General features: G+C 47.8%; 1 protein-coding gene across 5 annotated transcripts in view; it reads right to left on the bottom strand.

Annotated features, from left to right (window-relative positions):
• PPFIBP1 (PPFIA binding protein 1) overlaps positions 1–27,442 on the bottom strand; it is a 176,265-nt gene that overhangs the window by 10,822 nt on the left and 138,001 nt on the right. For 2 of the 5 annotated variants that reach the window (XM_008259470.4, XM_070049539.1), the window contains 17 exons: positions 26,476–26,568; positions 24,571–24,685; positions 23,077–23,109; positions 21,626–21,687; positions 19,323–19,407; positions 15,615–15,769; positions 10,232–10,347; positions 9,593–9,649; positions 8,328–8,388; positions 7,962–7,991; positions 6,572–6,743; positions 6,227–6,259; positions 4,046–4,196; positions 3,632–3,760; positions 1,015–1,165; positions 234–345; positions 39–127 (listed from right to left, as the gene is read on the bottom strand). In XM_008259470.4, coding sequence (XP_008257692.1) covers positions 39–127; positions 234–345; positions 1,015–1,165; positions 3,632–3,760; positions 4,046–4,196; positions 6,227–6,259; positions 6,572–6,743; positions 7,962–7,991; positions 8,328–8,388; positions 9,593–9,649; positions 10,232–10,347; positions 15,615–15,769; positions 19,323–19,407; positions 21,626–21,687; positions 23,077–23,109; positions 24,571–24,685; positions 26,476–26,568 — 1,644 coding nt within the window. The remainder of the gene's footprint in view (positions 1–38; positions 128–233; positions 346–1,014; positions 1,166–3,631; positions 3,761–4,045; positions 4,197–6,226; positions 6,260–6,571; positions 6,744–7,961; positions 7,992–8,327; positions 8,389–9,592; positions 9,650–10,231; positions 10,348–15,614; positions 15,770–19,322; positions 19,408–21,625; positions 21,688–23,076; positions 23,110–24,570; positions 24,686–26,475; positions 26,569–27,442) is intronic. The other 3 variants (XM_051850901.2, XM_008259471.4, XM_008259472.4) reach the window with 3 other exon arrangements.

Raw genomic sequence — 27,442 nt, 5'->3', positions numbered from 1 at the left:
CAACTTTCCTCCCCTAAAGCCCAGAGTGAATCACTTACAACGGTCATGTAATGCAGCATCCGACCATCAACCAGTCCTTCATCAAACTGGGTCTTATACTGGGGGAGGCCGATATCATCCAGCCATCCTGAAAGGGAGTAACAGTGTCGTTACGGGGCCCAGGAACACCCATTCCTGTGAGCACCCCGAGAAGGCAGCAATGCTGATTTTTTTAAACAACGAAACCCTCTTACTAGTGACCCAGTTGAAATCCAGCTTCCCGTGGTTGGTTTCTTCCTCTGATCCCAGGGCTTGCAGTGCCAGCTGCAGCTTCTTTCGATGAAGTGAATGCTTGATCCCAAGTTCCTGCGACGAGAAACAGCAGCCCTGACTTTATAACTCTATCCACAAGGGCTGGGCGCCACTGCCCAGGGATGCAGACTCCTAGCATCAAAGACCCAATTCCAAACGCAAGGACAATACTAACTGGGACAAATCAAATGTTGCTGAACAAAAGACCCCCTAGGAAGCCAAGACCGCTGTAATTAGTGCAATGGGCTGCGAAGACATTCCTCAGTGACTCATTTTCTTTGCAAGACAGAAACTGCAGCTTGCCTAAGAGCAATTTTACTCTTTTTTGTGCAAAATGCTACTTGATTGGGAAGAAATGTCCAACACTCGGACGTAAAATGCAGGGCACTATTTTTCTCCTTTGCAATGTGAAGTAGAATTCCACAATGAGAAGATAAAGTCACAAAGCGAGTTTCAGAGATCAGAGTTTAAGGTTATTACAGCTATAGCATTATTTTTCATGTAAACATTTAGCCATTTCTAAGCATCCCATGAGGACGCATCAAGACCAGCTTCTTCCTCTAAGTTCAGGAGATAAGATGAGAAAGCAGCAGCCGGGAACCCACACTTTTGCAAGAGTATGTACTGGCTCCACCCACACCACTTTCTGGAACGGAAGACAACCCCACCTTCCACGTGCTTTCTCTTAGGGTCCGATCGTAAACCAAACAGGGAAGCAATCACCTTTTCTAGATCTTGCTGAGAAGCTTGCAAAAGTGTTTGGCCAGATGCAATCCAGTGCTTGCCGGAACTCAGGTAGGAGCCCAAGCCCTGTTCCACAAGCCAGTTGCAAACTTGCTCCTTGGTCCACTTGGCAAATGGCATATCCAAGTCACTACAGGAAAATGAACAGCCGCATGAAAAGCAACTCGAGGCCAATCCATGGCTTATCACCAGTTTCGACCAAGTGTGCATTCAGTAGGTACGGACACTCCCTGGAGGTACTGCTTGTTTGTTAGTGTCTAGTTGAAGGCAGAAGTCACACTGGAGTTGAAAATTACTCTAAGACCACTCGCTTTCTATCTAATGATACCACAGAAGATTCAACGTCCTTCCAAAAGAACGTGTTTTACGGAAAACCATGGAACTGAACCAACATAAGCCCCTGTACCCATTTCAAATAGTGCTGCTGGACTGGATTCCCAAGCAGAAATTTCTCAGATTAAAAGAAGTTCGGGCCGGCACCGCGGCTCACTAGGCTAATCCTCCGCCTTGCGGCGCCGGCACACCAGGTTCTAGTCCCGGTCGGGGCGCCGGATTCTGTCCTGGTTGCCCCTCTTCCAGGCCAGCTCTCTGCTGTGGCCAGGGAGTGCAGTGGAGGATGGCCCAAGTGCTTGGGCCCTGCACCCCATGGGAGACCAGGAGAAGCACCTGGTTCCTGCCTTCGGATCAGCGCAGTGTGCCGGCCACAGCGCGCGGGCTGTGGCAGCCATTGGAGGGTGAACCAATGGCAAAAGGAAGACCTTTCTCTCTGTCTCTCTCTCTCTCTCACACTGTCCACTCTGCCTGTAAAAAAAAAAAAAAAAAAAGAAGAAGAAGAAGAAGAAGTTCAATGAGGCCCACACTGTGGCGCAGTGCTTTAATCCCATATGTGTGCCAGTTCTAGTCCCGGTTGCTCCTCTTCCAATCCAGCTCTCTGCTATGGCTTGGGAAAGCAGGAGAAGATGGCCCAAGCATTGGGCCCCTGCACCCACGTGGGAGACCTGGAAGAAACTCCTGGCTCCTGGCTCTTGACTGGCTTAGCTTCTCAGCTCCAAAGCTCTGGCTGCTATGGCTACTTGGGAAGTGAACCAGAGGATGGAAGACCTTTCTCTCTTTCTCACTGTAACTCTGCCTCTCCAAAAAAAAAAAAAAAAAAAAAAAAAAAAAGTTCAAGTCTAACTTTAGCAGAATTACAGTTTCTCTCTAGATGGCAACAGACAAGACTAGGGCAGTATGCCATCGCTGAGGAGAGGAGAGAGAAATCTAAGCAAAATTTCTGTCTTTTTTTATTTAGACATACAAAAAGTGGCCCTGTTTGGAAACAAATGTAAAGATCAACAACACTTTTTCTCTTTCTCACTTTTTCTTTTCTATTTAACAACACAAGGAGGTTCTCTCCTGTGTTCAAGGAAAACAGATGGCAAATGAGACCACTGGTATTTGAAGGTCAGAGTCTCCTTCTGAGCCAAAGTCGCCTTGACCGAAACAGTGTTCCGCCTGTGTGGGAGGGGCTGTGTTTAAAAGCTTTCCAGTCCATCACACAAGATTGAGCACCAACGCCCTGGACTCTGTTTGCCAACCCCACCCTTTCATGTTAGTAGGTTGGTGTAGTAGTTCCAGATCACCTCGAAACTTTGATGAGAGCTGTAGGAAGTTTTTAGAGTTCTTAACAGATCAAACATTACATAGTCTTGATAAATCCCAGAATTCTTACAGGATTTATGTCTTTAAGCGCTTTCACAAACTATTCATCACTAATGTTTCCCAAGCAGTTATGATTTGCCAGATGCTTAGCATATATTAATTGGTTTAATCTGCATAATCATATTTGAGGGGTACATATGGATTACGATGATGATGATGGTGAAAATGATAAGTAAAAAAGGGCATTGAGCATGGAAATCATTGCTCCTCACAGTCATCCAGTTTAGAAAGTGGTAAGGCCAGAAATTAGATCTGATCTGAGAGTCTGACCCTAGAAGCTATTGTTAACCACTCTGCTGGCCCATCTCCCCAAGGCTCTGCTGTCTACGTAAATTACTATCTATGTAAAATGCAAGTTCCAAGCCATTCCAGTAGAGAGGCTGCAGACACTTGTGCTCTGACGACTCATCCAGCTCACACAGCCCGCACTTTCAGCAGCACTGTTCATCAGTCACTGCCAAGTCCCATTGCTGTAAAGATAATGGACCTTGTCTTACGCACAGCGGCAAGGGACAATTCTGACTCTTTCACCTAGCGACATGGGGTCGAGTGTCCCTTCCTTGAAATGCTTGTACCAGAGCGTTTTGGAGTCTGGAATTTTTACATATGTATAATGAGGTATCTTGGGAATGAGTCCCAAGCGTAAATACGCCATTCACTTAACGTTTGATACGCCTTCCACAACAAGCCTGACAACGCTGTTGGTGCTCTTACACTGAGACCTGCCACTGTCACATGAGACCAGGTGTGAGATTTGCCACTTGCCGTGACCTAGGGGGCTCAAAAGGTTCTGGATTTTCAGATTAGGACTGCTCACTCTTTCCTAACACTGCAAGTGCTCACGAAGACTCCACACATGGGCAGAGACACGGAAGTCCATGGGTTTGGCTCTTACCTGTTAGACTGGCCCAAATCTCGAGACCAACCCAGTCGGGGCCCTGCTGTTGCCCTTGTCCCTCCTCTTTTGAATTCAGGCTCACACATGTCATCTGGGTTGAATGTAGTGGACTGACTTCTCCGAAGTCTGAAGAAGACACAACACACGTTGCTGTATATTAGACCTGAGGAGGCCTCGGGCTTGTTGATTAAAGCACTGACAACTGCTACAGGCACCTGAGCCTCTCCCCCCCCACACACAGCGTGAACACGGGTGATCTGAATGGAAACTGTAACTGAAGCCAAGTGAGTCCCCGAACCCCAATCATAGGAGCCCCACAATTTCACACCCACCTTCAGCCCACGTCCCATCTACCCCTATGACGAGCAACAAATAAGACAGGGCCCACGCAACTTGCTCCCTTGTACTTACTTTCCGAACAGTTTCATGATACCTCTGGATTTCTTTTTGGAATCTGGAGACGGGGGAGAGATCTGGAAGGGACTGTGCCCCTGCGACTCTCTTGGCCGAGAAGACGTACCAGCCAGATCCAGGTGCTCGGATGCCTCCTTTTCTGTCTCAGCTACTCCAAGAACAGAAGAAAGACTCGATGAAGGGTAAGGTAGGGGTGAAACACAATTAGATGTCAACCTTCTTGGTTTTAGCCAATTGAGAATTTTCTTCTGTTGGTCTATAAATGAGTGACTTACAAAGAGCTCCCTGTAAATGCTAAAAATGGAACACGATCCTATGCAGTCCCAAAAGCAGAACACACTTTGAGACCAAAACGATGTGACAGTATCGCTGTCATCTTTCCTTGGATGATGTGAATTCATAATGAAATTATTCTCAGTCCTGCGGTAGTGCCCGGGTCAATCTTCAGAGTCACTGTCTCTTTCACTTCTAGCCTGACGCTGTCCTACGGCAGTCGGCTGACCGGCGTCTCTTGGCCATGGCACGCCCATGTATGCTTTTCCTCCTCCACTCCATGATTCTGCTCCATGCTCCCCGGCAGGACCTCTTGCCAGCTCACCCACTCCGGCTCAGCACTCGCAGATGGCTTTGCTCGTTTATAAGCAGGTGCTGTATAAGCCTCGGGGCTCATTCTCTCTCTCTCTGCAATCCCATTGTCTTAGGGACACACTGCCAATTCAATGTGTCCAGAGATTCTTGGATTCCCCACCACCCAATTCTCCTGAAAGTCTTCTCTCTCTCATGTTCTCTCACTTGATATTTAATTAACTTTAACCAATCATCTCCCTGTCACTCTAGCTCAAACTCTTACGTCATTTTCTTTGTATTCCTTCCTCTCCTCTGGCATTTATAAGAAATCCATTACTGAATTCTAGCAATCCTTTAACTAAGACGTTTATTCCAACCTATGATGTCCTCGGCACCCAGACAACAATGCATTGGATATGCCTAAGTTTTTCTTCTCATAGAAAAGCACTGCCTGTTGATTTTGCCTTCAAAGAACAGTACCCACAAGCGCCATTCCTGGCTCCCCAGGCATTAACTATTTTAGTCTTTCAGCTGTCTCTCTGTGGAACAGCATGGTTTCTTCTATGACATTGTATACTTTATAAAGGAAAAGTTGCACAAAAATCACAGCACAGGGTTTCAGCAGGAAGTCCAAGTCGCAGAGGCTGCCTTTTCTAGGAAGCAGAGCTGTGACTGGTTACAGGTTACGTAAGCAGCATTTGCCTCTTAGCACTGACAATACAGCTCTGAGAAAGATGCATAAAGACGGATTTCCAAACAGTTGCCCCGACAGGTCAGTGGACTGTGTGCATCCGATGCTCGTTCTAGGCTTTTTCAACTACAAAGTGAGAGAAGCCACTTGTGCTGGGTGCGTGCGTGGCTCTGTGGACATCTAAATGAGGGACTAGCGTCTGCTGGGAAAACCTAGTGGCATCTTTCCACTGCACGCCACTGCCGCGATGGGCATGGCTGCTCGCGAGAATGCTGCCTCTTCCGCCCTCACTCAGAAGCTACACAGAATTTTCCTTTTTAATTTTGAGGACTTTTTATGTTTGCCTGCTGTATCTTGCCCTACAAAGAGGAAAAACTGAGCTTAACGTCTCCTAAAATCACAAGGGTGGGGGACGACTGCACAGATGCCGACCTGCACAGTCACCCCTGTCCTCGCTGGGGCTGACTTCCATCTTTGAAGCAATAAGCTATCGGAAGGATGCTCCCCTAGGAGCAGAATGTCTGAAAAACGACCGTCTTCCATGTCTTCCGTCAACCTCTCTGGCTGAAAAAACCCTTCCCTTCGGAGGCTGGGGAGGCCTGGGCAGCCAGTGCGCGGTGCTGTGCTACTAACAAAGGGCGCCCCGGGGCGTCCCTGCCGCATGCACGCACGCCTGGCCTGTGCTCTGACGGATGCTGTCACTTCCAGGTCCGCTGGGAGCCCCTCACAGGTGTCAGGCATTAGCATGGGTTAAAACAGCGTTCGGACCTGGAAGGCTAACAGGAACATTCTGGAATAAAGATCCCTGCTTCCTGACGGCTGCCGGCTCGCTGTCTAGAGACCACCGACGGCAAGCGCAAGGGTTAGAATGTTCCGGAGCACAGCGCTGGCGAAGGGCTGGCATGCACGGGGTACGATACCTAGGGTGGGTGCACTGGCACTTCGATTACGGTCTTCAGAAATCCCCACAACGCACACAATCACACGCAGCCCAATGGAGAGAACACAGGGCGACAAAACGGAACACGGATCAGACTCCTGGCAGGGCCACCCGGGGCGGGCGGGCACGGCGCGCCCCTGCTGCTGCACGCAGGCTCACAGGGGAAGCTGAGGGGACCTGTGCGTCTGCGGCGCGCCGCGACATTAAATCCTCGCACGCCTTCCCCGCGAAGCCCGCCCCCCTTCCCGGCCGAGAGAGACCATGGCGGAAACCAACTTCCGGAAGGCCAGGGCGCAGGCGCGGCGGCCATGCCGCACGCACGTACCCAGGTTCGGCGCGCTCGCCGTCCTCTTGCCGCTCTTTATCTTAAAGAAGCCCCGGCCGAAGGAAGACCTGGCTTTCCGAGTGCCAAACGGGTTGTCGTCGGCGGAGGCCTCGTGTCGCCGGGTTTGGGGCGGCAGGCTCGCCACAGGGCTGCTGTCCCCCGGGGCTGGCTCCTGTGAGAGGGACGACAATGGCCGGGGTGGGCGCGTCAGGACCCGCCGGGCCGGGCGCCCGGCTCCGTGCAAAGTCACTCACGTTCACTGCCGATACCCAGCGCTACCCCGGAGCAAGGGCATCGGTCCCCAGCTCCCACACCAGCAGTGTGGGGAGATTCTACCCCAGTTACTTTCTACATCCTTCTCTAAGAACAACAGAACGACACGGTCATTGTTCATTTTGAGCTGTCAACTGCATTGGCAATGAGAACCATAATACGTTCTGCAGTTTCAGTCTTCAAAGATGGTCTGCTGGTGTGCCTCATTTCTCTCATTTCTCTTGCCCTATGGTTTTTATTATTATTATTGCAGAAATGGAGAGAAGCAAGACGGGTTGGAAGGGCACAAGTACTGGTCATACTGACTAAGTGTATAGTTGGCACAACCAGTGGTATTACTGTGTGTGTCCCCACACTGATGACCAAGTCTTAGACACTTCCCCAACTCACAGCACACAAAGAACTTCGCTGACGGCTGTCGCCGCTGACTGTCCCCGCGAGTTCTACCCACACAGGACAGACACTCAGGCGCTGAGGGCCCAGGGTCATGAGACAGCATCCAGGAGCAGCCCGTGCACCCGACTGGCACCTTTACAAGGTCACATTGGAGAATCAGCAGAAAGAATCAGAGCCCGTGCTGACGTCTTTAGAGGTTCCCAAAGTCTGCCTTATAGATGCAAAATAGTTGCCCGGAGTGAACGGCCTGGGATCTAAGAGGCGGGCTCTCTGTGCAGCCGCAGAAAGCCCTGTTAGGCTCACTGAGAACCACAGGTAGCACTGGGCGCTCAGGGTTTTGTCTTTGTGTTGTGATCACTTGAACAGGTGACTGTCACAGAACACAGCGAACCACTGGCATTCGGCACACCCCGTGTTGTGCTGCCGCCACCACGTCCCGGGAGCTCCCTGACACTGTCGGCTCCGTCTGGTACAGCAGTTTCTCCCCACTCTCCTCCCACCACTGGCAACCCACCGATCGGCCTCCCGTCTCTCTGACTGGTCTCCTCTGTGTATTCCTACCGTAGAATCACTTCGCACGCAATCTCAGTACCTGGCGTCTTTCATCTAACCTGACGCTTCTGAGGTGCTGGGGGTTTTGCTCCACCGGAGACATGTAAGCAATTCACATGGGATGGATGTGGAACATAGTTTCACATTATTATTTGGATATAAAAGTTACCTCAGATGACTTTGAAAGGGACTCCTTCTCCTGTTGGAAACGACAATATACAAGGTTGTTGTTATACATTCAGAATTTGTCACATACCCTTCCATAAATTAAAAAAAAAAATCACATGTACTTCTACAAAATCTTAGTTTCACTTATGTCTTACAATGCTTATTAAGTCTCTATTTGGGGTTTTATGTGCTGCTTTCAACTCCACATATTCATACCTCTTAGTAGTTATCATAACTGTGTTATCTAATTGTTTTCCATTATGAAAGAAACCGCAAATTCTTCTTAAGAGTGTTATTTCCAAAACGGGCAAAGACGAAGATCCCAAAATATTTTCTTCTCAGGGTAACAGACTGGAAAAGAACTCACCCCTTCTGCTGTCTCTTTCTTCAGGTTGCCCAGGCTGCTGGACTTTTGCAGACTCGAAGTTCTAAAAATAACAATAAGAATAATTAGGATTAATAGTAAGTGGCACTGGTGCCACCGCTCCTCAGCAGAACATCTTGGAAACTGCATGTGGGCTGAATGCGAGTAATAAAAGACAATCTGGACTCGGGCAGTCACTTATGTGCTTAACTAAATTATAACACTGAGTTCTTTCCAGAGCAGGGGCGGTTAACTGTCCTGCCAATAACGCTCAATGTCAGAAGAGCTGGAAAAACACTTAGCACCCTCCTTGTGATGTCAACCCTGGAAAATAAGCCAGGGATTGCCATAGACTAATGGTACAGCCTCCGCATCCATACTTATCGATCTATTTATCTCCAGTTCTTCTAATGCAAATAAAGAACGCAAGTTTTCCCAATCGATTCACAAAGTTAGCGCTTTTCGACAATTTTCTTTTTGCTGTCTGCCAAAGCAACTCATTGTAAATTCTGACCAAAGCATAACAGAGGGACCCCAGTTGCTGCTTGTAATATCCCAGGGAAGCCATGTTTCATCATAAACATCTGAAAATCTTTCACACAATCCGTATGTTATTACACAGAGCTGTTCTCACTCAAAAATTGAAGGCAGGGGTATGTGACCAGTTGGAGGAGAAAGAGAGAGAGACAGAGACAGAAAGTGATACGCTTGCTCTAAAAACCAGAGTAATACACAAAAAAGCTTTGAAAAGGTATTTCTTTTGCATTTATGTACATGTAAGTTGCTAGAAGCACCTACTGGCAGAAAAAGTCAAAGATAAACACTGAGCAAAGATCTCATCCCTGAGCACTGCTCTGAAAATAGACTTCCCTAATGCAATGCAGACTGTCACTTGGATAAACATAGATATTAGGGCAGTTTATTACATCGAAAGTGCAAAAATAAAACCATTTCAGCTTTTTTCCAGCCTCACATCATTCTCTGAGATTCTTCTCTGCTGGTCTCAAAACTGTGAGTCCGTACAGAAATGCATTAAAAGCACTAAACTTCAAAGGGAATCTAAGAAAGATCTGCAAACACCTGGCCTGAGCTGATGGTCCAGGGTGAGTACTGCTGAGCAGATTTATGCCCCATACGCAGTCCTTACACAGCACCAATTAATTCATTGACTCAACAGCCTCAGCCACCCACTGCAACACCGGCTACTGTTGGGGCAAGGGTGCCTCTCTTTCTCAAGTTTCAATTCCATTCAATAAAATAAAACTTACAGAAGACCATCAGACAGCTGGGTTTCAGCAGCATTGCCAAGGGTTATTTTTCCATCGCTAACAGACAAAAGAAAAAAAAAAAAAAAGAGATTATTAACTTCACAAGTAAAAGATCGTATCTATTCTAAGGAAACAGAATTGTCAAAAGTTTATACAAAGGATGCTTTTTCTAGTTTATGATTTCTTCTATTGTATTTAATTTTGACCAGATAAGATTACATAATTTATCTGGGAATATGTTAACCAAAAATTCTATTTGCCTACAGAGAAACCAGTGCAACCCTTCTCCTCTCCTTCTAGGGGCCACATGGTATGTGACAACTACCATCCTGCCTGTAATCCCTTGAGGGTCACTTATGACCTAGGATATGAGACCTAAGTTCCTTCCAATCTCTAACCTGACTGCCCCTCAGCACATTCCTGGCCCCGTTTCCTCTCCCGTGACTTCCTGTTTCACACCTTCGGCTTCAAGGACACAGAACTGAAAACGGGTCCCCCTCCCCACATGCCTTGCTGTTTCTTATTGCTCTGGGTAGAAAGTTCTCTCTGTAAATAAATGCCACAGACGGATCACATTGCTTTTGGTTGACTGACTTTTCCGAACATTCACGTTGTGATGTTAGCTCCTAAGTGACATACTTCTCTTCGAATGAAGCTTCCGGCTTGGAAGGCAACTTGACTTTTTCAGAAGTTTCCATGCTTCCAGGTGCTGGCAGTAATGAAGGGATTGTAACTTGCAAGGTGCTGGTGTGGAACTGTAAGATAATTATGAAAAGTAAAAAAAAAAAAAAAAAAATCACAAATCAAACAAACCACAGAGACACACGACGTGAATAAGATGATTAAACAGTCTGTGGGTAAAATCTCATACACCGTGTTTAGGATTCTATTCTTTATTTCTACTGTTACTTCAGAATAGAAACACCTACATAGAAGTGTGAATCAGAGAAAAGAGGAAGGCAGTTTTTGAACTCGGTTCTGCAGAAGACACTGAATAAGCAAGTTACTAAGAAAACCCTCACCACAGAAAGCCCTAGCTGGACCTCGGCTCTCACACACTTGTCTCAGGGACCTTCCCTGAGTCCCCCCTGGAAGGAGAAGGACAGGCCTACCCCCCAGGGCTGCAATGATTCAGTGTGAGACGTGGCCAACGTGTTTTCCCTTTACTTCCCATACTATACTACTCTCATACAGCACATTGACTGTCATTCTACGTGTGAACTTGTCGACTAATTCTCATGAGCAGAATGGGTGAAAAGGATAACTAAAACCAGCCACAATGTACTCTGCGGCGAACACTCAGAACTCTTGGCTTAATAATAATGATTTTACTGCAACCAGCAAAATGCAAAGCACATTTTTCCCAAAGAAATGCTTGTGCAGCCTAAGGATGGAATCTGTGAAAGAATCCTTTTAAGATGTGATTTTAATTATCATTTCAGGAAGACACACACACACACACACACACACACACAGATAGAGAGAGAGACAGACAGAGAGGGAGAGAGAACCCATCTAGAGGTTCATTCCCTGGATGCCCACAATAGCCAGGACCAGGTCAGGCTGAAGCTGGCAGCTGGGAAGTCAATCCAGGTCTCTCATATGTGGAGCAGGAACCCAATTACTTGAGCCATTACCAGCTCCCTCTGAGACTCTGCATTAGCAGGAAGCTGGAATCAGGAGTGGAGCCGGGACTCGAATCCAGGTGATTCCAACACGGGACACAGGCATTCAACTACGAGGCCACATGCCCATCCTAAGTTTGTGAAGGAATTTTAATACTATGGTTTTGAGTAATTTCTGATAACTGTAGAGTGGTTAGACTGTGGCCCAAATCATGAACCAATACATGAAACACTTTAAGGGATATTCCAGTAAGGAAATGAATAACATGGGCCTCAATGAACTCCATAAGCCAACCATAGCTCCTCACTCCTCAGAGTCTGCCGGGAAAGCAATGTGTACCAGCAAACACAGGTCTACACCCACCCTGCCAACAGTCTCACCTTCCAGTCACATATGTGTAGCTAACACCAACTCACTCCTGCCTCTGAAAGCCCCAAGGCCTTGAGCTCCAGGCCTCCTAAAACCCTACAGACCAACAGCTCCAAGAGAAATGTGCTTGTCCAGAAAGACCTCACTTGCTTAAGTAGGCGATAAATTCAGCTCTGAGACTTCTGGTTCAGCTAGAGTGGTGGGCTCATCCTTTGACACTACAAAACGTTGCAAAATTTGAGTCCACACTATTATAAAATAGATGATTAAAACTGTCAGGGTTTTTATCCCCCCCAACCAGTTTGAATCTTAATGATTAATCCAGGACAGTTTATTTAGCTATCATCCCAGTTTCCTGAAGTTCAAATATCTCCTGGGTTCCTAATCACAGGGAAAAAATAACTACACCAACAGAATGCCCCATTTTCCTGACCTCTTTTTTAAGCTTGAAGGCTTTAACTGCAACCTCAAATATCCCTCCTGGCTTTTCTTTAAAAGCGTGGCTGAACACCCTCAATCCTCATCAAAGCGTCTGTGTTCCAAACTGAAACCCTACCATTAAACTACAATTCAGGATTGGGCGTTGCGTCCAGTGGTTCAGACGTCGGGTACGATGCCCACGGCCACACTGGAGTGCCTGGGTTCGACTCCCGCCCCCTGGCTCCGGACTGCAACGCAGGGAAGGAGCAGTGATGGCTCGAGGAATGGGGTTCTTGCCACCCAAGTGAGAGACCGGGATTGTGTTTCCAGCTCCCACCTTCAGCCTCGGCCTGGCCCCCAACAACCGGGGAGTAAACCAGCAGACGGGCGCTCTCTGTCTCTCAAAAACAAAGTTCCTAAATTCACATCGCAAAGACGTTCTTACGGGTTTTGAGACACTCTGGGTGTAACCCATGACAGTAGCCTCCTGTCTCTATACACTGCAGCCCACCCATTGTCAAACACCCTTGTCCTCTCCAGGATTCAATCCCATTTAACAACTAGGGGGCTTTTTCCCCTAAGTTTTTTCTTATTCCTTAGCTAATCGCGTGGATAACAGCACAGCCTCAGCCTTCTACATTTAAGTGAGAAATGGGGAACTGTTTTCTCTTCCGATCCATCTTCAATTCAAGTTTCATCTTCTCGCGTGATTAACAGCAACAGAGGTGAAAAGTGAAGATGTCACCTGGCTCCTTCTCACCATCTGTGGCAGAATGAGGGGGGAGAGCTGCCCGAAGAAGGCTGTGCTGTTCAACAGAAGGGATCCGAGTCTCCCCAGACAACGGATCACGCTACACTGAAGGCATGCTTCCAGGGCAAAGACGCAGCACTGGGCCTGGCAGGAAGACAGTCAAGGGCGTGGCTGTACAAGGCTTTACGAGACCTCAGGAAGAGGTCAGGCTGTCGGGGAGGAGGACCTGGCAGGCATCTAAGCTCCAAAGCCTTCACCCATGAATGGATAAATGATGGACGGATTAGGGTGGAGGCTGGATCCCAATATGGTGTCTGGAGGTGGGGCATTTCGGAAGTGATCGCATCGGATTAGGTGGCGAGGGTGCAGCCCCATGGTTGAATCAGGAATGCTTTGTAAGGACAGACCGCAGGGAGGAAGAGAGGAAGAGGGTGCTCCCACGTCTCCATCGCCACACCCATGGGGCGACCTGATCTTTAACTGTGCACCTCCCAACTGAAAGCTGAAATGAGCCTTTCCCATCCCAAGAAGCGCCTCCCGGGGCTTTCAGTGCAAGGCACGAGAAGCTGGCTGACGGGGAGGGCATGTCCCGTGGCGGCCTTCCAGGGCACGGAAGGTAGGGGAAAGCTCGCCGTGAAGACACCTGTGGGTGGGTGTGGATTCTAAGTGGATTTAGATGACTCCTCAAATGTTTCGAGTACTATAATAAATCACACTCAAAGGGACAGAGAGAGAGCAGAGAACGGTTTTTTTTGGACTTCCGTGGGGACTTCTGCAGGCAGCAAGCTGAGAAAACCAGTATGCCGCACACCCAAGCTCCTTTTGCAGGAAAGGAAGGGGGAAGTGGGAGGAAAAACCAAGAGGCCAGAAGACAGGGCCCAAATACACAGGAACCGGCTGCATGCCTGCCGAATTTAAGGATCATCATGGACGAGTGACAGCCGTGTGCCTCCCATATCCTACTAGGAATGCCTAAGGAGCAGTGCTGTGCAGTTCGCATCACTGAAGGCTGGGCATGGGCGCAGATAAGCTGTACTTGCAGTTCCCAGCTCTTTAACAGGTGGCACTAATGACGCTTGCACCCGATGAACGATCCTGGGCACTTCTGTCTTCATCGGATGTGAGTGAGGAGATTCCGGGAGCTGAGGCCTCACTGGTAGAATGAGACTCATGGGGGAGAATGAGCACATTTTGCATGAGAAAGGGACACCATTTGTTTTAAAAGGTTTCTTTTACGTATTTGAAAAACGGCAGAGTGACATACGAGAGAGAAGAGACAGGGAAATAGAGAGATCTTCTATCTGCTGGCTCACTCCCTAAAATGGCCACAATGGGTGCAGCGGGGTCAGGACAAAGCCAGGAGCCTGGAACTCTATCCAAGTCTCCCAAGTGAACAGCAGGGGCCCAGGCACTTGGGCCATCTTGTACTGCTTTTCCAGGTGCATTAGCAGGGAGCTGGATGGGAAGTGGAACAGCTGGGACTCAAACTGTATTCCAAATGGACACGGCTGTGTTGTAAAGTGGCAGCTTCACCTGCTGGGCCACAAGGATAGCCAAAGACATCAGCTGCTGTAGCCAGAGCAACAGACTGCAGCCTCCAAATACATCGGCACCAATCATCCCACCGCAGGTGCTCCTGCACTGCCGTCAGTCCTCCAACCAGAGGCAGGCTCTGCGCTCCCTCTCCTTCAATCTGGTGGCCTACGACTCTGGCAGAAGTGATACTACGTGGCTTCTCAGATACATCACAAAAGGTGGTGGTGCCAATTTGCCTGATGCTCTCACGACGGCCACCCTTAGGAACCAGCCACTCTACTGTGAGGGTCAGGCAGTCGCCTGGATTGTCCTGGCTTGGCTTCTGCTGAGGTCTCAGCCAATAGACACGTGAGTGAGCAGCCCTCAGGTGACTCAAGCCCCCGTCTTCCCGCGAGTCCAACTGACACCACGTGGAGCGAGGAGGAGCTGTTCCTGCTGAGCCCTGCCCCTGTGCAGATTCAGCAGCAGGACTGCCACGCTGTCATTCAAGCCACAAAGTTTCAGGGTCGTGTACAACAGATAAGAAACAGATGCTGGTGCCGCTGTGATGCAACGGATGTGAGTTCAAGATTATTTATTCTGTGGCGTAGTGGGTTAAGCCACAACCTACAGCACCAGCATCCCATATGGGGTCCAATTTGAGTTCCAGTTGCTCCACTTCCAATCCAGCTCCCTGCTAATGTGCCTGGGAAATCAGTGGAAGATGGCCCAAGTGCTTGGGCCCCTGCACCCACATGGGAGACCAGGAAGGAGCTCCTGGCTTTGGCCTGGCCCAGCCCTAGCCATTGGTGGTCATTTATGGAGTGACTCAGTGGATGGAAGATTTCTCTTTCTCTTTCCCTTTCTCACTGTAACTCTGCCTTTCAAATAAATTTAAAGATTATTTATTCCTTTCTAGTTGCTTTTTCTAATTCTAAAGTGAGAGGGTAATTTTATTCAATCCCCTCAATCCTCTTTTGGCATCACCAACAGAAGCAACTAAAATCAATTTATTTATATAATCCCACTTTATCCCTGCTTTATTTATTCCCTACTTGTCCCTTAATAAGTAAGTTTTAACCTCATATTTAAGATGATATCTGTCTCCAAGGGATTCCAATGTTTCTCCAGAATTTTAAAAGCAATTTTGACAACTGCCCAAGGCACTTATTAAAGAGAAGGAAAAACCACACACTAAAAAACAAACAAAAAAGACCAGTAGGACACAGAAATGGCAATAGCAACCCACGTCACTAATGGAACTGAGAAAAGAGCCCACGTCTTCCTTGTTTTAACTCTCAAAGACAGCGACAGTAAGAAAGTGTTCAGAGTCATAAATACCTCTTCTGGAACACTCGTGTTAAATGGGTCGCAACTGGGAGACCCCATCCCAGGGGTGGGCGAGGGGCTTTTCTCCACATCACTGAAGCCCTGAGCGTCCAGCAGGGTAGAGACGGAACTGGAATGGAGCAGGTCGTCATAGTCACCATCTCTGCCTGGGAACAGACAAAGCACAAGGAATACAAGGATCCCATTTATGTCTCCCGGCATTACCTGGGAAACAGCAGCTGGGAGCACTCAGCCCTTATAGTCAGCCAGCAAGGCCACAGTTGGTTCTATCACAGTCTCCCAAGACGCAAGAGAGTTAAAAGTTACTTGATTTTGCAATCCTCCTACTTAAAACCCTCCTAATTTAAAACGCTTGTTTTAAAATTGGGGGCTTTAGGCATTTTAGTTTAGAAGTAACCGGGTGAGGAATACCTGGTACAACAAGCTATTTCGGAAGAGCAACAAAGTCACCATTGAAACAACTCAGTTTTCACCGAGCTCTGCAGGAAAAAAAAATCACAGGAAGGAAAAAAAAAATAATAAGACAACAACTGATCCCTCTAGAGGATCTCTGTATTTACCTTGTAAATTTTATGTATTTACTGGAGAGAGGGAGAGCCAGCAAGTGCTCCCAATCTGCTGGTTCCCTCCCCAAAGGCCCACAACAGCCTGGTGGAAGCTGGGAGCCAGGAAGAACTCCCACTGGGTTTCCCACGTGGCTGGCAGGGACCCATGCACCTGCGCTACGACCCACTGCTTCCCAGGGTCCAGGTTAGCAGGAAGTGGGCGCCAAGTGCCAGAGGAGCAGACTCGGACCCAGGTATTCCCATAGGGGAAGCATTTTAGCTGCTAGGCCAAATGCTTACTCCTTTTTATGTCACTGCAAAGCAGAAAGAACAACCTAACAGAGAAAAGCAACCACGCACCCAGCAAAGCACCTATGAGATATTATTACATCTCTAGAAATAAAAAGGAGCAACCAAGTGCCGGATTTTGTTTTGTTTTGTTTTGTTTTGTTTTTAAACAATGAATGATGTTCAAAACTCTTCTCTGAATAAGACTAAATGGCAAGGGACACATATTTAAAGAGTTTAACCAGACCATGACTTCCTAATTTAGATTTCACCAGGGTCTTACTAGAATTTGGATGCTATTGGTGCAAGTGTTGTTGTGTAGCAGGTTAAGCCACCAACCGTGACGCCAGCAAACCACATGGGCACTGGTTCAAGTCCTGGTTGCTCTACTTCCAAACCAACTCCCTGCTAATTAGCCTGGTAAGGCAATGGAAGATGACCCAAGTGTCTGGCCCCCTGCCACTCACGGAGGAGACCAAGATGAAGCTCCTGGCTACTGGCTCTGGCTGTTGCAACCATATGGGGAGTGAACCAACAGATGGAAGATCTCTCCCTCTCTCCTTTCTCAGTAACTCTGCCTTTAAATAAATAAGTAAATCTTTAAAAGAAAAAGATTTACATACTATTAGAATTGTGTGAGGTCTAATTTTAAATCCTAGTAAGAAATCATGGTTTATGTTAACTCTTCAGTGGGACAGCACAGAATTTTGAATAGTTTATGAAATTCTATCTTGTTGTACCTGGGTAAAAGCTACCTCTTTTATCTACATGTCCACATGCACAGAAAAGAGAACTACACAAAAGAAGAAAGATGAAAATGCTAGGGCCGGCACTGTAGCATAGCGTGTAAAGCCACCGCCTGCAGTGCCAGCATCCCATATGGGCACTGGTTCGAGTCCCAGCTGCTCCACTTATGATCCAGCTCTGTGCTATGGCCTGGGAAAGCAGTAGAAGATGGCCCAAGTCCTTGGGCCTCTGCACCTGCCTGGGAGACCCAAAAGATGTTCCTAGCTCCTAGCTTCGGATCAGCACAGCTCCGGCCGTTGTGGCCAATTAGGGAGTAAACCATTGGATGGAAGACCTCCCTCTCTCTCTCTCTCTCTCTCTCTCTCTGCCTCTCCTTCTCTGTGTAACTCTGAGTTTCAAATAAAAAAATAAGTCTTTAAAAAAAAAAGAAAATGCTATCATGGGGGCCCAATGCTATGGTACAGCAGGTTAAGCTGCCGCCTGCGATGCCAGCATCCCACATGAGCACAGGTTCAAGACCCAGCTGCTCCTCTTCCAATCCAGCTCCCTGCTAATGAGCCTGGGAAGGCAACGAGAAGGCCCAAGTGCTTGGGCTCGTTCCACCTGCATGGGAGACCCAAAAGAAGCTTCTGGTTCCTGGCGCCTTATTTCAGTGTGGCCCAACCCAGGCTGTGCTGGCCATTTGGTGAGTGCACAAGCAGATGGAAGATCTCTCTGTGTTTTCCCTCTCTCTCTATAATTTTACCTTTCAAATAAATACATAAATCTTAATGAAAGTGCTATCATGATCTCCGAGTGCAATGAAGGGGGATTTTCACCCTTTTTCTATTTTCCAAATGTTTTACAACGCAGTCCAGTTATAGGATTGACTCTTTCTGCCTTGGGATGCAATGTAAGAATTGCAGAACTGAAATTCTATAAAATCAAACAATATTTTTCAATTTTACATAAGTGAAAAAGTAATCACTCCCAAACTTGCAACTTTCCATAAGAGAGAGACTCTTTGGTAGGCATGGGAAATGCTGAGTGATGAGATTTGCCACATCAATGCATTGATAATCAGAGTTTCATCTGCTCATTCAGATACTGATGACATTTTAATAACAGCCCAGGCCCTGTGCATCAAAAGATGGAAACCCCAATGCAAAACAGCGTTTTCCTTCTGAGTGAACTCAACAAAATTAAAACTGCAAAATCTGAGTGTTGCACAACTGCCTTGGAAAACACCTGTTTATTCCTAGTGATCATTGGAGCAAATAACTACAGGCTGTCACCAAACAGGGCCCTCTGGGAGTGTGTGACACTTCTGTATTTTTGATGGCTCTTCAAGGCTTTTCTACACTTGGGCATGACCAACAGTCTCATCCGCAGATAAAATAAGAAGAAACACAACGAAATGCACATCTAACTTCACTGGCCTGTCTTACAGGGCTCTTTGAACTTGATCTGCTCAAAGCTAACTCAAGCCTCCTTCACCATCCCAAGACTCCTGTTAGTAAAAGGAACATCATCTGCCTAGTTGTGTAAGTCATAAACGCCTTCCTTGGTTTTCCTCCTCTTCCTCCCTCTCCTTATCTCATCCATCACACCACGGTGTCGAAGGCAGCAACACAGTGCATTTCCAATCAGCACCACCAGGTGGCTTCCTCTGCACCAGTGCAGGAGTATCTGCTGTCTTTTCCCCCAAGTCCAACACCGGTCCCTGCCCCGAGTCTCCATCTGGTACCCAGAGCACACTTCTGGAACCCTTCAGTGGATCCCTCTGTGCCTCAACAAGAATGGAGCGCCTGACTCGGCCACCGCATACCTCGGTGATCTCACCAGCTTCTGGCCATAAGGATCTTCCTACACTCGGGAAACCTTGCTCCTTCTTCCATGGGCCCTCTGCACGCACTACTTCTCTCTCTCTCTCTCTCTCTCATCAGCTCCTTAGAGAGGGCACTCCCAAACCAATCTCTTCAACAGAGAACAATTGCTTAATGCCAGTGTTCCACCAGTGAACGAGCTCACTAATTTGGGACAATGGCTACAATTTCTGAAGGAAACCAGAACCAAAGCCCAAGTTCATGGCCACTTAAAAGCCAAGTGAGGTCGACAAACCTGGACAGCCGCAGCTTACCTTGCTTACCCTGGGCCGATCCCATTGGGTCTTGCATTTTCTTGTACCTGTTCAGGCACTGCCGAAGATCTTCTATTTTCCGATCCTGGGAATGAAACAAGTGATCATCTTTGGCACTGTGATTACAAAACAGCAAACTGTGACACAAAGAATAAGGAGACGCAAATTATTTACATTATTCAAAGATTACTTCTAAGCTTTAGTAAAACTGGTAGCATCTAGAATGGTTTTCCTACGTACGTCAGAGATATGGAAAAAGTACCTCTAAATTTAGAGATCCTATCCTTCAGCTGCCATCTTTAAAAACAAAAACAAAACAAGGTAATAAGATACAAAACAAAACGAGGAAAAAAAAATCAGCTTTAACCACTCTCCTGCCTTAAGCTGAGTCTGCCATGACCCGCACACACTGTCTCTATCAGCCATCATCAGTCACCACCCGGCTCTTCCCTTCCTGAGACTCTGCCCACGTTGCCTGGATGAGCCCTTGGCCTGTCCGTGAAGGCACCTGTCACCGCTCCTCTCATTGCCCCTCTGCGGTGCTTGCCCGAGTCCACCATTCCGCTCGACCTTTACTTGTATCCACCTGTTCCTTTCTTCCGTTTTGACTTCTGCCTTCCTTGCCCTGATCCTGTTTCCATGATGCCTGCTTTCCCAGCCTGACTGTAACGTGTCAGAGCCTCAGGGCTCTCTCTCCACCCTCTTCCCTTTCCCCATCCCTTGCCTGTGCTCAGGGGCTGCTCCGCCGCAGGGTCTGGGCCTGGCCACCTGACTTGCCCTGCCCCTTGGGAGGGCAACAGGGGCTGGACCATGGGAAACAACCATCGTGGCCTGTCCCGGGGCAAGCTGTGTGGTTTATCTCAGAACACTGTTGCCTCACCAACCACAGCTTGGTCCCCTCCAACCTCCAACCCCCCACTTCTCCCAAACTTCACACGGTATTCCTTAGATGTACCTGTCATTAATTCTAAAATTCAGATTCATGTCCCAACATTCAAGGACAACATGTCCCCTGAAATCCCTCAAACTGAAGAGGCCTAAAATCATGGCCAGCGCTTAGTAAAATGGCAATTGAATCATGTCCTCGTCCAAGGTCCACAGACTTAAGACCCCCAAATGGCGAACCTGGCGTGCCAAGCCACCTGCCCTGTGGCTGAGCTCTCTGGTCAATCCCAATCACCTGTCTCGCATGCCCCAGCACCTTCCCAGCATGCAGTGGGCTGTTTTGAGCCTGGGTTTCACCATGCATTTTGGCCATAGATGTTTCTCCTATGGGCCTTCATTTCCACCTCTTGCTCGGCCTAGAATATGCTCAGACTGGTCCTCTTGGGTGCCTGGGGAATCCCCAAGGAGTGTGGGGTATTCCTGACTCTCCTGCAGCAGTCTGAGCGTCTGAAAAGCCCTCACTCACCACTGGAAGGTTTTTTTGTTATTGTTGTTGCTGCTTTTCCATGAAGAAAAATCAAAAGGAAATGGATTTCAGTGATTTAAATAATAAGAAGCCATGGTAGGCTTCCTGATTTCTTTACATTCAATAGTGGAAAAGAAAAGAAGAAAGAAAACTCTATGTAGGTGTGTGGGTAAGACAATGAACAATTATTTCTATAAAATAACCAAAATGAAAGGCAAAAGTGAATAAGGAGTAAGAAGAGGGGGCAGGAATTGGAGGAAGAAACTGATGAGCAGAGAAAAAGAGCAAGCCACAGTTCTTGGCATTTTGTTTACTTCCTCACGATCACTCTTTCCCAGGGATAAGGGACAGGGCTGAGCCTGGGAGCAGCCGCCAGCTGGACACTGGGGTGGTCGGAGAAGCCAGAGGAAAACACGGTGTCTCAGCAGCGGACTGCACCACTAGGCAGGGGCATCAGAGCGCCTGCTGGAGGGAAGGAACGCCTGGGGACCACCTTCAGGCCGGGGCAGGTAAATAAACCTGGGCCCGAACCTTGCTTCCTGGGGCTTGCACCTGCTTTCTGGAATTTCGCCTCTCTGGACGGCAGGAACCATCCCACACATCGTAGAGGAGTACGACCCGAATATACAGAACCATGTGACAGTCTCACATTATCTAAATAAACTCATGGGGACAAGGCGCTGTCAGTGCACCTAGCACGGCTGTTCCCTGCTCCTTGGGGACAACTGCCGTCGCTGAGGGTGGCGCTGCCGGGTGGGACAGACAATGCTTGGCACTCGACGCCAGCAGCATTTGGGGTAGAGTTCTTCCCCAGTGACAGAGTGCAAGAAACCACGTGAAATGATCAAAATGGTGCGACATCCACACGGACCGCTAAACGCCATCGCGATACCTTTTCTTCATTCGCTGCCATGAGAGACTCCACGGCCTTTTTCATTTTTTGGACTTCAATATCTGCAAACCACACAACATTAATCGGAAGTCAGTGGGGTTAACACGGATGACGATGACAAGAAGCTACTCACACTCCAGACTGAAATGTTTTAAGGGGAAGACGTTCATGATTTTTGTCTGTTTTTCTAAAAGACAGGGAGCACATTTGGGACCCAGACTCGGTTCTGGGGGAAATGTGGAGGATGAACACGTGTCGTTCCAGAAAGAAGAGAAGGCTGTGTGAGTGCCCACACCCCTCCCTCCCAGCCCAACACATCCATCACGAGAATGCTGGAGACAGAATCTTGAGTGCTGTAGTCACAAAACGACTGAGTTTCCAGGAGAGAAACCTGGGTAGCAGGAGGTGAGGGCGATGGACAGCTGACATGATGATAGAAGCAGGGGCAGTGATGCTCAGTCGTGCCCCAGAGAGACAGGAAGCCATCAGCGTGGTGAGTGCGATGGTGACGTGATTCGTGCTAGGCAGTGGGCGCAGGCCCCATTCACGGGGTCGTAAACGCTTTGCTTCATCCATAAACTTCATTTCCAACATGATTCTAAAGCAGGCTTCGAGATACCAAGGCCAACGGAAGCCTAATCTCATTTCCCTCACACATTTGATTTTCAAATACGAAAGCGTGTTATTTTAATGAAAGAAAAAAATTCAAATACATTAAAGAGGCAAAGTTACCCCCAAAGCAAAGCCACAAATGAAAACGCTGAAACACACAATTTATGAAAATGTTTTCAATGCTGGTATTTTGCCTGACAACCATTACATCTGTAATGAAGACAGATTCTACAGGAATTGCCTTCTTTCACTTTTTGAAGGCAGACTTACTGGATTTAGTAATTCAACCTCAGGGAGCAAAGAGCCAGGGAAAGATTTTTCTTTGTGTTGCATTAAATGATCCAGGCTCCGATCAGCAGCCTGAACACAATCCCTTTGGCACCACCACAGGGAAGGTCTCAGTGACCCAAGGGCACTGCAAAACACTGAGAAGCAAGGCAAAAGTGTAAAATGATCTTTCAGCTCCGCTAAATCTTAAAACCAGTAGGTTTCCACGGGATGAGAAAGGTTGTTTTCTCCTCTGACCCCCTAGCACCTGACCACAGAGAAAACATTGTCTTATCTCTACCACCCTGTGTGCCCTCTCGTATCTCGCGGAGCAAAAGGGCTGAATCAGGGGGAAATGTGCAAAAATGAAAATAAAAAAAAGTTACACGTCCCTTGTCTTTAGGGTCCCTCTGTCTACCCTTGGTTTTGCCAGCTCTGAGGAAATGGAGGGCTTATTGATGAAGCAACTTGATGCCACTGGAGAGAGAAATGTTTTAAAACTCATGCAAAGAGTGGTCCGGGCGGAACTACGGGCAATGGAGAGGTGGATGGAAACACGCCAAAAACCTTACTTTTTTCTTTGAGCTTCTTTTTAAAATTTTCATCTGTGCGGGAAAACCCATTGAATGGCAAGTTAGCAAACGTGAGCACAGTAAAAAGTATTTAATATCACTTAGCTTCCTTGCATCAAAAATAAATGGACCCTAACCTCACAGAGAATGAATCCCCAGCACAACTCTGTAGCTTACAATACGCAGTACACCAAGCGAGGTTACAGGAGCTAATTTCTATTAGTCACTTGACTTGTATCAATCAGAAGGCCCAAATCTGTTTTCCCTTTCTCTTTCACTTCACCTTTATGAACCCCGATTCGTCGTATCAGAACTAAGTTGACGGGGCACAGCGCTCTGTATGCTGCACGTGGTGAAAACGTGGTTTTGTTGCTATGGTTGTCTTCTCCATCTCCATTGCAGCTCAATACACAGTCCTTCCAGATGCGACTGGGACACTGCGGAGTCACAGCCGACTCATGGCTCAAGCCAAGGTCCCAAACACCTGGTCTCAATCCTTGCGTTCATCCAGTCGGGCACCGGCAACCAGCAGTTCACACACTGGCTCCAGCCCTCGTGACACACACCTCTACACGTGCCAGCGGCCCAGAGGGGTGGACACCTCACTGCACTTGGGTTTGATGAACTGAGTTTTCTGATGCACGGAGAATTGACACCCACGGGGATGGAGGCCGTGGTATCGTAGAGGCAAGGAAGATTCGACTGGAGCTAGTTCAAGTCTCTCACAGCACAGACGGTAACGTTGGCGATGCTCACCTAGCAGATCAAAATGCGCGGACTAGAGCATGTTTTGTTTTGGGTGGGGCAGACCTTGCTTTGGGCCCTCGTCTGTCAGTCATCATTTGGGATCACAGAGAAAAGCTGCATTCGACCGGTCATTGCCAGGTGTTCCAGCCCTTACAGAGATCAAATTTCTAAAAAAAGCCCATGTTCATTCAAGTTACTTTCTATCATGTATAACCTACATTTTCATAACTGAACCTCCTCAGTTAGCAAAAACATTCTGGAGAAATTCATCCATTTTTTCCAAAGACAGAATCAGTCGATTTTTGTTTTCCAAGACGTTGAGGGCTCCGCTCATGCTGAGAAATTTTGAATGAAGCCATTCCTCGCTTCTCTCAGAAGAGCAGGAACCGTTTCTAAAATCTTTATCGGCTCCTGGCTCAAGTTCAATTTCAGAGGAACACAGTCTTGGGTCATAGGCACGGTGCCTTTCAGTCCTCGTGACGTCTCCTGGTGCTGCAGCTGGACAAGAATGTCCCCGAGATGTGTGCGACGGCTGGGCGGTGGAGAGTGAACACGGCGCAGGTGCAGAGCAAGCTGCGGCTGCCCAGACACAGGGCGGAGCTTGAAGAACTCCTAGGGCCCTGGCTGCCCCGGCTTCTGGGACCTCCCTTGTCTTTGATGCTAAAGATGCACCCCCCACATCAGTTTCCTTCTCCAGTCTGGAAGGCTGTCCCACGGCAAGACAGAAAACGCCCACTGCGTTCTTACCTCTGTCCAGAATCTCGACCCCCTCTCCTCTCATCCTGCAGGCCAGCTTCTCCTGCAGCCTTTTGACCTCACACTCCTTCTCTTCCAGCTGCTCTTTCAGAGACGCCAGCTCCTCCTACGAATCACAGATTCGTTTTACAACACACGATGCTCAAAAGGAGAACATGTCAGCTCTTTAAATCAATGTTTAGACTGTGCAAGCGAAACGAAAATCTACAAGAATTTAGACACAAACATCAGAAATTCGACAGTGGCAATGAACAGCAGGAAGCAAGACTATGAATTATGCCCAACTTGCAATAATTCTGGTACAGTTATTTCAAGTTTTTTTTTGCGAGTAGAACAAAAAAGAAATATTTTTAAGGTATAATTAGGGCTAGGATGGCCCTAAAGTTTCAATCTTAAATATGTGACCAAGGTAATCAATAAAGACAATCAAATTAAATGCTTGGTGTCACAAAAAGCGAACGAAAATGCAAACTGAGAAAGACATCCGGACATGTTCTGGATGGCACTCATGCTGACTGGACAAGCACAGAGCTTAATTAGCGGCCAAGGCAGCAAGTCCTTTGGCCGAACTGTGCGGCCAAGGAATTCATCCTGATCACTAAAGGAAAAGGAAAGAACCTCCTGCAACAATGGGGGAAAATAAAAACCCAGCCAATGCAGAGACCCATATGCCCTTTTGTTTATTAACAATAAATGCGTGTTGGCTGTTTTCTGTTTTGCTGGCGGAACTGAACATGGCGAGAACCGAGCCACGTGATGCTAAAAGGATGCCTTTATGTTTGCTAGGTTATCTTCAGGGTCTCCAGGGGGAATGACATTTAGTGCCGTGAGAACAAGCAGCCTGCTCACGAGCCACGAAGTCCTAGGGTTCTGACCTATGGTGGGCGTGGACAGCAAGTCCCCCAAACCTGCAAACCTCCCGCAGCCCTTAGCAACAAGGGCAACCCTGCGCCCCCCAGGCTGCTCCTAAGCGGCAATTCCTAGTCCCTGCCAGCAGAGGTCACTGCTGTACACAGTCCCCCTCCAGCAAGACCTGCAGGAGGAAGGCTTGAAACACAGTTCTTTTACTGGTGAACTTGAACAGTCCCAGAGGTCTTCAAAAAGTCCATGGAAAACACCAAGTAGGAGAAAACGAGGCGTGAATCTCAAAAAAAATTTTTGCACCAAAATAAACTTATATTTGATTCTCTTTGCCACCAACGTTTTGAAGGATCCTCCTGTTTTCACCACACTGGGGTCTCAGAGAGTCTAAGAGATTGCAATTTCATGTATCTCATCTGTTTTTTTTTTTCCCCTCTCATTATTTCATATGTTCCTGCACACAGGACTGGGAAATCCCATCGCCCCTTTCATCAGCTTTGAAGGCATTTGTCACGGACAGGTGAGAACACACAGCACGAATGCACACGCCACGAGAGACACCGTCACAGCAAAGATGACACGCGCCAGCAGGCGACAGGCCACGGCGCCCATCACCAGCGGGTACCACACCTGCAGGGACGCCCACTTTTGCTCCATCCGCTGCTTTTCATACTGCATCTGACCAACTCTGATTTTCATGCTAGAAAGTTTGGCCATTAGAGACTGGGAGAGAGACAGAGGAGGGAAAGAAAACTACAGGTAGAAAAAGACAAGCTCAGTAACCAAGAAAACAGCATCGGCTTCTAGAGGAGGGTGGGTGACCCATTCTGGAAAGGAGGTGAAACTTGGCTTATGTTAAAAGGGGCGTGATTCAATTCAACAAAGGTTCCATCCAGCTTGGCGGAGACACTTAGTGCGCTGGTAAAGTACCTCTTTATCAGATACCGAGCAGGAAACATATTTGACTTCTAGTACTGGTCACAGTTAAATAGTGGAGCCCTTTGCGTACAAATTCTTCCTGGTGAGAGAACTTACTTTGGTGGACTTGAGCTTCTTTTCGTACTGAAGTTTTTCGTTGTCCATCTCAGTGACCTTCAACCTCAGGTCACTGATCTCCTGAACCAGCCCCTGTTCAAGGAAAGAAGGAAATAGGTCAGGAGAGCGCAAGTGCACTTCTTCGTCCCAGATGGACAGCTTGGGGGCTGGCACCGTGAGGCACGCCGGGTTCAGCTGCCACGTGGGATACTGGATGCCATTCTGAAATCCAGTTAGAGTCCCAGCTGCTCCACTTCCCATCCAGCTCCCTGCTAATGCACCTGAGAAAGCAGTAGAGGACGGCCCAAGTGCTTGGGTCCCTGCACCCACGAGCAAGACCAGCATGGAGCTCCCGACTCCTGGCTTTGGCTTGGCCCAGCCCTGGCTGTTGCAGCCATTTGGAGAGTGAACCAGTGGACAGATGATATCTCTCTGTGTCTTTCCCTCTCTGTCACACCAATGAAAATAAATATATATTTTTAAAAGAGCAGCTTAGGAATAGAAAGCTTAAGAAGTCAACAGCCCTAGGATTAAAGTTATACACATCAGATCAGAGAAATGGAAATAAATGTAAAATCTCATGGGACATGGAATTTTTCCCATAATACAGATTTCCATGAACTTTTAAAAAGTGTTCTCTTAAATCTTGAAGAAGCAAACCATGTTTCCATGTAAAAGGCGGCTGTAAATCCCCAGTGCCTGTGCCCTGGAGAGGCGGAATCCCCCACACAGAAGGTAATGACAGTTCAGATGAAGCAGGATGGCTAACCCCTGCCTTCCACTTCCCAGGTGTCCCTAGACTCAGTTGGACGGTATGGAATCTGTCTTTTCAAACACACCGCACAGGTTTCCTCTGGCAAAGCCATTTTCCCTGAGGGACTTTTCCAGCAATTTCTAGGTATCTATAAAATTATACTTTGATTTTCTTTCTTTTCTATAAAAATAAAGATCAATCATCAACTCCATC

This window comes from Oryctolagus cuniculus, chromosome 9 (assembly GCF_964237555.1).
Source record: "Oryctolagus cuniculus chromosome 9, mOryCun1.1, whole genome shotgun sequence".
Classification (NCBI taxonomy): domain Eukaryota; kingdom Metazoa; phylum Chordata; class Mammalia; order Lagomorpha; family Leporidae; genus Oryctolagus; species Oryctolagus cuniculus.
Note: the sequence above shows the minus strand (reverse complement) of the source record. Positions and strands in the feature narration are given on the sequence as shown.